The following is a 12,146-nucleotide window of genomic DNA, read 5'->3' on the forward strand; positions in this document are numbered from 1 at the left end:
CATCTTTAGAAGAGGCTTCCTTCTGGGATGGCAGTCATGCAGACCAATTTGATGCAGTGTGCAGCAAATGATCTAAGCACTGACCCCCCACCCCTTCAACCTCTGCAGCAATGCTGGCAGCACTCATGCGTCTATTTCCCAAAGACAACCTCTGGATATGATGCTGAGCATGCGCACTCAACCTCTTTGGTCGACCAAGGCGAGGCCTGTTCTGAGTGGAACCTGTCCTGTTAAACTCGCTGTATGGTCTTGACCACCGTGCTGCAGCTCAGTATCAGGGGCTTGGCAAACGACTTATAGCCTAGGCCATCTTTATGTAGAGCAATGATTCTTTTTTTCAGATCCTCAGAGAGTGAGAGCGATAACACCATATTTAACACACCTGCTCCCCATTCACACAGAGAAGATGGAGGCTCCATACACAAGGGTACAGCGGTGACTTCGCTGGCTCCTGTGTCAGGTAAGTGACACATAATGGACTATGCGATGCATAGTAGTCCATTATGCTTTACCTTTGCAGGGAATCAAAGAGGAAGTAAACCCATCAGGGTTTACTTCCTCTTTAACAAAGTGACATACTTAACAAAGTATGCCCTTTCCCCATTTTTTATGCTGTCAGCAATGGCACCACGTGGAAGAAAAATGTCACAAGGCCTGAGACAGAAAATAATTTCTTTACACAAGAAAGGTGAAGGATACAAGAAGATCAGCAAAGCTTTACTTATCAGTCAGAATATTGTAGCAAAAGCGATACAAAAATTTAACAAAGGTAGAAGAACTGCAACCATCTCACAGAGACATCCAGGCCATCCACAGAAGTTAACATTGTAAGGAGCTTCTTCTGATGGGAAGGGTTGAAGAAAACCACCATGCATGTTCACTGCAGTTAGCTAAAAATGTAGAAAGACAATCTAGGGTGATTGTTTTCCGTGACACAATACGGTGTACACTGCAGAGAATGGCATGCATGGGTGTTGTCCACAAAGGATGCCTCTCTTAAAGCCCATGCACAAAAAAGCCCACCTAGAATTTCCCATGGCCCATGCTGAAAAAGAAGACTACTGGAACTCTGTACTCTGGAATGATGAGGCCAAGATAAATGTTTTTGGAACTGATGGCTTCAAAACTGTATGGCGTTGCAAAGGTGAGGAGTAAAAAGAAAATGCATGGTGCCTACAGTGAAACGTGGTGGTGGTGGCAGTGTTCTTCTGTGGGGCTGCGTGAGAGCTGCTGGTGTCGAGGAGTTGCATTTCATTGATGGTATCATGAATTCAGATGTGCTGCTCTATATTGAAAGAGTAGATGCTACCATCACTCTGTGCCCTTGGTTGTCGTTCACTTTTCCAACATGACAATGATCCAAAACACACATTTACTGCCACTGTTGCATTTCTGAAGAAGAACAAGGTGAAAGTGATTCAGCTGCCAAGAGTGTTTCCAGATGTGAACCCAATTGAGCACCTATGGGGAATTCTGAAGAGACAAGTTGAGCATCACTCTCCATCCAACATCCAGGCTCTAAAAGAGGTTGTTCTTGAAGAATGGAAAAAATTGATGTTGCAATATGTCTCCAACTTTTTCATTCCATGCCTAGAAGACTTGGTGTTGTATTTACAAATCATGGCAGTCATACAAAATGATTTTGTAATCTAAGTTATACAGTGCCTTGCGAAAGTATTCAGCCCCCTTGAACTTTTCAGCCTTTTGCCACATTTCAGGCTTCAAACATAAAGATATAACATTTTTATTTTTTGTGAATAATCACCAACAAGTGGGACACAATTGTGAAGTGGAACAAAATCTATTGGATTTTTGAAACTTTTTTAACTAATAAAAAAATGAAAAGTGGGGCGTGCAAAATTATTCGGCCCCCTTGCGTTAATACTTTGTAGAGACACCTTCTGCTGCGATTACAGCTGCAAGTCGCTTGGGGTATGTCTCTATCAGTTTTGCACATCGATAGACTGAAATTCTTGCCCATTCTTCATTGCAAAACAGCTCAAGCTCAGTGAGGTTGGATGGAGAGCGTTTGTGAAAAGCAGTTTTCAGCTCTTTCCACAGATTCTCGATTGGATTCAGGTCTGGACTTTGACTTGGCCATTCTAACCCCTGGATACGTTTATTTTTGAACCATTCCTTTGTAGATTTTGCTGTATGTTTGGGATCATTGTCTTGTTGGAAGATAAATCTCCGTCCTAGTTTCAGGTCTTTTGCAGACTCCAACAGGTTTTCATCCAGAATGGTCCTTTATTTGGCTGCATCCATCTTCCCCTCAAGTTTAACCATCTTCCCTGTCCCTACTGAAGAAAAGCAGGCCCAAACCATGATGCTGCCACCACCATGTTTGACAGTGGGGATGGTGTGTTGAGGGTGATGAGCTGTGTTGCTTTTACGCCAAACATATCGTTTTGCATTGTGGGCAAAAAGTTGGATTTTGGTTTCTTCTGACCAGAGCACCTTCTTCCACATGTTTGGTGTGTCTCCCAGGTGGCTTGTGGCAAACTTTAGACGAGACTTTTTATGGATATCTTTGAGAAATGGCTTTCTTCTTGCCACTCTTCCATAAAGGCCAGATTTGTGCAGTGTACGACTGATTGTTGTCCTATGGACAGACTCTCCCACCTCAGCTGTAGTTCTGTGCAGTTCATCCAGAGTGATCATGGGCCTATTGGCTGCATCTCTGATCAGTCTTCTCCTTGTCTGACCTGAAAGTTTAGAGGGATAGCCAGGTCTTGGTAGATTTGCAGTGGTCTGATACTCCTTCCATTTCAAAATGATCGCTTGCACAGTGCTACTTGGGATGTTTAAAGCTTGGGAAATCTTTTTGTATCCAAATCCGGCTTTAAACTTCTCCACAACAGTATTACGGACCTGACTGGTGTGTTCCTTGGTCTTCATGATGCTCTTTGCGCTTTCAACAGAACCCTGAGACTATCACAGAGCAGGTGCATTTATACAGAGACTTGATTACACACAGGTGGATTCTATTTATCACCATCAGTCATTTAGGACAACATTGGATCATTCAGAGATCCTCGCTGAACTTCTGGAGTGAGTTTGCTGCACTGAAAGTAAAGGGGCCGAATAATTTTGCACGTACCACTTTTCAGTTTTTTATTTGCTAAAAAAGTTTAAAATATCCAATAGATTTCGACCACTTCACAATTGTATCCCACTTGTTGGTGATTCTTCACAAAAAATTAAAATTTTATATCTTTATGTTTGAAGCCTGAAATGTGGTAAAAGGTTGAAAAGTTCAAGGGGGCCGAATACTTTCGCAAGGCACTGTATTATTAACCTTACTTTCATGTAATGAGCTAAACAAATGTCCTCTAAAACTCAGTTTTGTCAAACATTTTGGAAGTTGTTCTTGTGTTCATTGAGATATTGATTAAAATCTTACTTTTCAAAATTGGTGTAATCATTTTATGCTGAGCACTGCATATCTGGATATATATCTGTGTGTAAACACTGGCTCTTTAATCCTTAGGGCCAGTTCACACCAGATGCAGTACAGTGTGCTTTTTTTTCTGCACTAAAAATACATGCACCTTGTTTTCAATGTATTCCAATGGCTCTAGTTCACACCATGCAGTCAATTACCACTCAGTTTCCGGTGCAGAAACTGACTACATGGTATGAACTAGAGCCATTGGAATACATGGAAAATACTGTGCATGCATTTTGTGCACAAAAAAAAAATGCACGGAACTGCATCTGGTGTGAACTGGCCCTTAAACTGAATGATCTCACGCCAACATTTTCTCACCTGATGTACATCTGCTTCATATGGTGCCGGATCCCACATAACCAATATTCCTTTTTTATAAAGGGGATTATTCAGGAAATTATAACTGGGAAGAGCGATAACCTGCAAATAGGATGAAGAGTTAGCAAAGTGGAATTATCTACAGCATATTTATCAGTAGTTTTCATGGTTGTGCTTGCAAGATTTTTTTTGTGATTTTACTCAGAATAGCATGTGTAAGTTTAATATAATCACAGTTCCCAAATGTCCCTAATTTTGAGGGACTGTCCCTGATTTCCAACAAAGTCCCTCTGTCGCTCTTTCCTTCTCATTTGTCCCTCTTTTAGTGCCGGTTCACACTACCGCGATGCCAGACATCGCATGTAATTCGCAGTGCACTGCTGTTCACATTACATGCGATGTTTGTGCGGGTGTGATGTCAGCCATACAGATAGTATGGCTGATATCCCACCGCATTCGGTCCAAACGCGCACAGGACCCTTTTTTCTGTTCGGACCAGAATCGTATCGCATGTGTGTTCACACATATGCGATCCGATTCATGTCCGAACTGTCAGTTCGCAGTGCGATATGCGAGCTGAAATGGGGGTATCGTTAACATATAATGACACTCCCCAGCAATTTGCATATGGCAGTGTGAACTGCCGTGTGTGTCGAGTGCGATGCGGGAACCCGCAGTTGATTCGCAGGGTTCTCGCATCGCACTAGTGTGAACCGGCACTAAGGTTCGATTCACATCTATGCATGTTGCGTTTGAGCGTTTTTTTCAGTGTTTTTTGCGGTGCTTGTCGTGTTTTTGGATACGCATTTTTACCACGATTTTGCCGCGTTTTGCATTTTTTTTTTTACACTGTGGTTGCTGAGCAACCAGATATATACAGTGAAAAAAAACTGCAAAACGCAAATCGTGGCAAAATCATGGTAAAAATGCGGTAAAAAAGCAGTACTTGTGTTTTTGATGCAGGTCCATTGACTTTTATTACATGCAAAATGCTGCATTTTGCATGAAAAAAACTCCCTGACCCTTTCCAAAAATGCAGAGGCACAAAAATGCATTGATGTGAACATGTTCCATAGGAACCTATGTTAAAAAATCTCCCTGCATTTCTGCAAAATGCAAAATGCATCAAAAAACACATTAGTGTGAATCAAGCCTTAGGTCTGATAATTCTATGTAAAATTCACTATTTATTTTTCAGAAAGTGTTTCCCGCTGCTAAACCTTTTATCCAATTTCTAAATTGCATTTGTCAATTTCAAAAGCCAGTATAAAGGAAAAGTAGTGGTAAAACAAACAAAAGCATTTCTGGGTTTAACTAATCATTTTTTGTATGCAATTCTCCTTTAAATGTGCATGGCAGGGGTGTGTGTCCCATGTCTACATACTTTTGCTAATAGGTACCTGTCCCTCCATTTCCATCTCAAAAAGTTGTGAGGTATGTATAATTAGCACGTAAAGATATTAAAACCTTCACTTCTCATTTATATTTTGTAACCACAGTCTTCTATCTAGAGTAGACCAAGAGGCCTGGAGAGATGATGAAGCAGCTGGTGGGAAAAGTGATCAAAGCTAAATACATCCCATTGCATGCTTTCAAGCAGCGGGTTAAAAAGCAAGGCTTGGAGTCCACAATTGTTAAAAGAATTGTTACCTACTTTAAAAGATTATATTTTTATCTTGCAATAAATCATTACAGTTTACTACATACAATATTTCGAGAATAACTTCACTAAGCATTAATAGCACTAAAATTACCCTTTCGTCCCATTATAATTTGAATTTGGTGATATTAAAGTGTTTTATTGTTTTTGTTTTTATGTTAATATTTTTATTAGTAGTTTGCAAAATTACATACAAAAAGCCATAATCTGGAACATTGAAATCCCATATATCAAAACAATATTAAAGCTTAAAAAACACTATTCTTTCCAACGTTTTGGAAGTCAATATCAATATCTTACCACCCATTCATAAGAAGCATCTATACTTAAATTACCATTGCTTAATTTAGGTAAGTATCTGTTCAAATGTTTATAACAAAAGAAATTCAAACAAACATTCAAAAAAAGGAGGACACACACGCACGTCCATCCATCTCTCTAAGCCCTTGTACACACGGTCGGATAATCCGTCGGAATGTGTCCTATCGGACCGTGTTGTCGGATAATCCGACTGTGTGTGGTATGCATCGGACTGTTTCCGTTGGAATATCCGTCGGACCAAATTTTCCAACATGTTGGAAATATTTTCCGACCAATTGGTCCGATAGGACATACTCCGATCATGTGTAGAGAATTTCGATCGGACAAAGTGCCACGCATGCTCAGATCAAATTCCTACATCAAAGCTATTGGCTACTAGCCTGAACGTAGTCCCATCGTAACAAAATTACGTCATCACGTTCTGAAAGATCGGATTTTTCGACAACTTTGTCCGACCGTGTGTATGCAACAGTTTCGGACAAGATCCGACGGACAGAATCCGACGGACAAAATCCGACGTATTTGGTTGTCGAAATGTCCGACCGTGTATACAAGGGCTAACAGTCCGTCTGGGGAGCCACCACAACAGACCACAGCCACATCACAAAGTAAAGACTGTTTATGAGACAGTTCCCAACACGCCAGAGTCCAAGAAGTCCATCCAAGGAGACCATACAGCAATGTGCTTAGAAAGGCATTTATGTATGCTTGCCGCTAATTCCTCCATTCCCTTTAAATGATTCAGCTCAACTACCCATTCTTTAACCACTTGACCACTGGGCACTTAAACCCCCTTCCTAACCAGACCAATTTTCAGCTTTCGGTGCTCTCACATTTTGAATGACAATTACTCAGTCATGCAACACTGTACCTATATGAATTTTTTTTCCTTTTTTTCCACACAAATAGAGCTTTCTTTTGGTGGTATTTAATCACCGCTGTGTTTTTTATTTTTTGCGCTATAAAAGAGAAAAGCCCGAAAATTATTGGGAAAAAAAATGTATCTTTGTTTCTGTTAAAATTTTTTGCAAATTAGTAATTTTTCTTCATATATTTTGGCCAAAATTTATACAACTACATATCTTTGGTAAAAAATAACCCAAATCAGTGTATATTATTTGGTCTTTGTTAAAGTTATAGAGTCCACAAGCTATGGTGCCAATCTCTGAAAATTGATCACACCTGAAGTACTGATGGCCTATCTCATTTTGCTACTCCTCTGAGTATGGCGATACCACATGTGTAGGACTTTTACACAGTGTGCCCACATACAGAGGCCCAACATGCAGGGGGTCGCCATCAGGCGTTCTTGGAGCATAAATTCCACATATCATTTCTTGACTACCTCTTAAGCCGCGTACACACGGGCGGACTGTCTGGCCAACTTAGTCCGTCAGACAATCTGACGGACAGTCCGTCATACTTTTTCGAATGAACGGACTTGACCACACACACCACTTTTTGAGCGGACTAATACGGCGTACTAAGTCCGCCATACTATCCGCCCTACTTTTGAAATGAACGGACTCGCCCACACACGCGGAGGAAAGTCCGCTCATTTCGAGCGCGTCTCCAGGTAGGCGGGGCCGCGAAGGAGACATCGCTGACCCCGCCGCCTGGTATGGACTTAAAGGGGAACCCCAACGCCGAAAAAAATCGGCGTGGGGGTCCCCCCCAAGTCCACAACAGACCCTTGTCCGAGCATGCTACCTGGCCGGAAAGGGGGACGAGCGAGCGCCCCCCCTCCTAAACCGTACCAGGCCGCGTGCCCTCAACATGGGGGGGTGCCTTGGGGAAGGGGGGGCCGCGCGGCCCCCCCACCCCAAAGCACCTTGTCCCCATGTTGATGAGGACAAGGGCCTCTTCCCGACAACCCTGGCCGTTGGTTGTCGGGGTCTGCGGGCAGGGGGCTTATCGGAATCCGGGAGTCCCCTTTAATAAGGGGGCCCCCGGATACCGGCCCCCCACCCTATGTGAATGAGTATATACAATGTACCCCTACCCATTCACCTGTAAAATAAAAGTACAAAAAAAACCACAACACACGAGATAAAATACTTTATTGCACAGCTCCGGGGGTGTTCCGTCTTCGGGGGTCTTCTCGCCGGACTCCTCCGTTATCTTCTTGTAGCTCTTTTGCTAGCGGAGGAGTCCGGCTTTCTTCCTCGCCGCCGGCCTCTTCTCCCGACTTCGGGGGTCTTGTCCCCCTCTTCGGTTCTTCTGCCGGGCCACCGTGCCTTCTTATAGCTCTTTTACAGGCGGTGGCCCGGTCTTCTGTCGCCGCCGCCGCCTTCCGTTCTTCTTCTTCTTCTTCTTCTTCTCCAGGAGATGTTGCCTCGACGATCTCTCCGGCCGGAATGCCAGGGACGCACTGCACGGCCACTTATGTAGGGACAAGGGGCGGTGTCACATGGCTTTATGTCACATGGGTTGGTCACATGGGTTGATGTCACATGGGGACTATGACATCGTAAGGGGGCGGGGTCACCATGTGACACCCCCCATGTGACATAAAGCCATGTGACACCACCCCGTGTCCCTATATAAGTGGCCGCGCAGTGCGTCCCTGGCATTTCGGCCGGAGAGATCGTCGAGGCAACATCTCCTGGAGAAGAAGAAGAAGAAGAACGGAAGGTGGCGGCGGCGGCGACAGAAGGCCACCTCCTGTAAAAGAGCTATAAGAAGGCGCGGTGGCCCGGCAGAAGAACCGAAGAGGGGGACAAGACCCCCGAAGTCGGGAGAAGAGGCCGGCGGCGAGGAAGAAAGCCAGACTCCTCCGCTAGCAAAAGAGCTACAAGAAGATAGCGGAGGAGTCCGGCGAGAAGACCCCCGAAGACGGAAGACCCCCGGAGCTGTGCAATAAAGTATTTTATCTCGTGTGTTGTGTTTTTTTTTGTACTTTTATTTTACAGGTGAATGGGTAGGGGTACATTGTACCCCATACTCATTCACATAGGGTGGGGGGCCGGTATCCGGGGGCCCCCTTATTAGAGGGGGCTCCCGGATTCCGATAAGCCCCCCGCCCGCAGACCCCGACAACCAACGGCCAGGGTTGTCGGGAAGAGGCCCTTGTCCTCATCAACATGGGGACAAGGTGCTTTGGGGTGGGGGGGCCGCGCGGCCCCCCCTTCCCCAAGGCACCCCCACATGTTGAGGGCACGCGGCCTGGTACGGCTCAGGAGGGGAGGGCGCTCGCTCGCCCCCCTTTCCTGGCCGGCCGGGTAGCGTGCTCGGACAAGGGTCTGTTGTGGACTTGGGGGGGCTCCCACGCCAATTTTTTTTGGCGTTGGGGTTCCCCTTTAAGTCCATACCAGGCGGCGGGGCCAGCGACGTCTCCTTCGCGGGCCCCGCCTACCTGGGTACCTGCTCAAAATGAGCGGACTTTTCTCCGGGCGGGAAAAGTCCGCTCATTTCAAAAGTACGGCGGACTGGCATACACACGGGCGGATTGTCCGCCGAAATGCGAGTCCGACGGACAGTATTACGGAAATTCCGAAATACTTAGTCCGCCAGACTGCACGCTGAAAAAGTCAGCTGAAGCCCACACACGAGCGGACTGTCCACTGAAATGTGTTTCGGCGGACTAAGTTGGCCAGACAGTCCGCCCGTGTGTACGCGGCTTTACACTTTTGAAGGCCCTGGAGAACCAGGACAATGGAAACACCCCAAAAATGACCCCATTTTGGAAAGAAAACAACCCACTGTATGATCTATGAGGCATATTGCGTCTTTTGAACATGTGTTTTTTTTTTTTTACACAATGTTGTCGATTTACACAATATTTCTAACACATAGCATGTACACACCAAAAGTTACACCCCAAAATAGATTCTCCTACTCCTCCTGAGTACGGTGATATCACATGTGTGAGACTTTTCCACAGCGTGGCCACATACAGAGGACCAACATGCAGGGAGCACCATCGGGTGTTCTAGGGACATAAGTTTCAAATCTAATTTGACTACCAATTACACTTTTGTGAGGCACTGTAGTGGCATGGATGTGGCATGGATGATAACTGATGTGGCATGGCTGAGCATGAATGAGGATGGATGAACCATGGATGGGGATGGCTGAGCATGAATGAGTATGGCCTGGTATGGCTGAGTACGGATGGGTATGGCTGGGTACAACTGAGTACGACTGAGTATGGCTGAGTACTGCTAGGTATGGCTGGGGGTGGATGGGATGGCTGAGCATGGATGGATGGATGAGTATTTCTGAGGATGGATGGATGGCTGAGCATGGATGGATGGATGAGTATTTCTGAGGATGGATGGATGGCTGAGCATGGATGGATGAGTATGCTGAGTATGGATGAGGATGGATGGATGAGTATGCAGAGTATGGATGGGTATGCTGAGTATGGATGGGTGGGTATGCATGGCTGAGAATGGATGGATTTGTCACATATCAGCTCTGTGGGCACTACACATGCAGCCCACAGCTCTGCTGCCACCGATCTTTCCCCTCTCTGCTCACACTGGACGGAGAAGGGAAAGAGGAACCGGATATCACGCCGGTTTGTTTACATGTGATTACTCTGTCATATGACGGAGCGATCACGTGGTAAATGCCTGCTATCAGCGGGCGTTTACCGTGATCTGTGATGCGTTTGGATGCATTTGGGTGTGCGAGAGCAGGATTCTGGGAGGACATCATAGTACGCCCTCCCAGAGTTATGCAACCACCTCCCAGTGGCCTTCATTGGGCTATGGGTGGTTAATTGTAGGAGTAGAGTCAGTATACCAGTATCAAGGTATAAGTATTCGCACTGCAAGAAGGAGCATGCAAAGCAACCCCTTTTTAGTCTCTCCCTTAGAGCCAGGGTATATAGACAAAGCCATCTCAGGAGATTTCTGATATGACGTGCCGGTAACGAAAGAGTAAATTTGGAAGACATTCTCACAAAATGTTGTAATCCAGGGGCAGGTACACCATATGTGAAGCACAGCGCCAACACTTTTCAGCATAGTTTGAGGATATTCTGTGGAGCCTTGGTTAATTAACCACCTGGTTAATCATTTGTTATTCTTTTCTTGTATATATGTTAAGAGACTAGATTTAAAAGTTAGAAATATACTTTTTTCAATCTTCTGTGGTGATACTATGGCCCAATTCCCTATCCCACTCTCTGGTATAATATGGCTGGCTAGCGAATGCATGGGACAACAATATATCATATATTTTTGAAATAGTGTGAGAACACTCTGGAAGTCCATTGCATAGAGATTCAAATGGAGTTAATTCCCTATGGGGTAAGCCCTTTTCCAGCAATTTTGTATAAAAGTGCTAAAGTTGTAAATAGTGTAACCAATGACCTGGATAGTTACACTCTGCAGTTGCTATTATATAATAAATGATTGGAGTCACTTAGTTGTAAGCGCTTGTTTAATTGGTGAAGAAGCCAAAGTCGTCGTAAAAATCTAGTCGAGCATAAACCCAGCGGAAATTCTGGGTTACCCATAATTGGAGTAAATGGGCCAGAGTTTGAATTTTCGAATGGTGGAATCCCAAACTTTTAATAAAGATAACGTCAGAGGTCAAAATGTTTATCTAGAAGGGCGAAATTCAGGCTTAATCCATGAAAGAGAGATCAAGGGAACGGATGTTGTTTTCTACTCAATAGTTACCCATTGTTTTTATTTACCATGATAAATCCCATCCAGTATTCTAGTCAATATGGATGCTATATAGAATAATTCCAAGCTCTTTTGTTGGTGCACTTTAACGTCCTTAATGTCTTGCTCTTCTGTGGAACTATTAGCAAGTGAGAAGATATAAACCGAAAAGTTGCGTAAACTTCGGAGTTCCCCTTTTGATAATCTCCTGGTCAGCAAAGCAGCGAGTGATGTTAAAGGTATGCATTTAATGTGAAGAAAAGCGTAATTGTTCCTATGTGGGAAATCCCCAGTTGCAGCTGCTTATATGTAGGGCAGGTAAGGCACTTGCAGAATGTTTCCCACTTTAAGTACAGCAGCTATTTTGTAATCCAAACTGAGTGCAGAAACTGGTAACGTGGGACCAACAGTTTTTTAGCAATGAGACAAGCACTAGTGATGCTAATCCAGCTCCTATTCATTCCTATAGAACACATAATGTAGTGCAAATCTGCAAAATGCAAAAAGCACTAAAAATGCATAGGTGTGAATCCAGCCTAAGCCCTTGTACACACGGTCGGACATTTCGACAACCAAATCCGTCGGATTTTGTCCGTCGGATTCTGTCCGTCGGATCTTGTCCGAAACTGTTGCATACACATGGTCGGACAAAGTTGTCGAAAAATCCGATCTTTCAGAACGTGATGACGTAATTTTGTTACGATGGGACTACGTTCAGGCTAGTAGCCAATAGCTTTGATGTAGGAATTTGATCTGAGCATGCGTGGCACTTTGT

At 44.5% G+C, this 12,146-nt stretch overlaps 1 protein-coding gene across 2 annotated transcripts in view; it reads right to left on the reverse strand.

Moving 5' to 3' along the window:
* The window catches only part of LOC143988638 (beta-galactoside alpha-2,6-sialyltransferase 1-like), an 84,963-nt gene that overhangs the window by 5,864 nt on the left and 66,953 nt on the right, over nucleotides 1-12,146 (reverse strand). For both annotated transcript variants that reach the window (XM_077488346.1, XM_077488345.1), the window contains exon 4: nucleotides 3,770-3,871. In XM_077488346.1, the coding sequence (XP_077344472.1) occupies nucleotides 3,770-3,871 (102 nt within the window). The remainder of the gene's footprint in view (nucleotides 1-3,769; nucleotides 3,872-12,146) is intronic.

This window comes from Lithobates pipiens, unplaced genomic scaffold (assembly GCF_037356315.1).
Source record: "Lithobates pipiens isolate NorthernLeopardFrog02 unplaced genomic scaffold, aLitPip1_a1.2 Scaffold_18, whole genome shotgun sequence".
Lineage (NCBI taxonomy): Eukaryota > Metazoa > Chordata > Amphibia > Anura > Ranidae > Lithobates > Lithobates pipiens.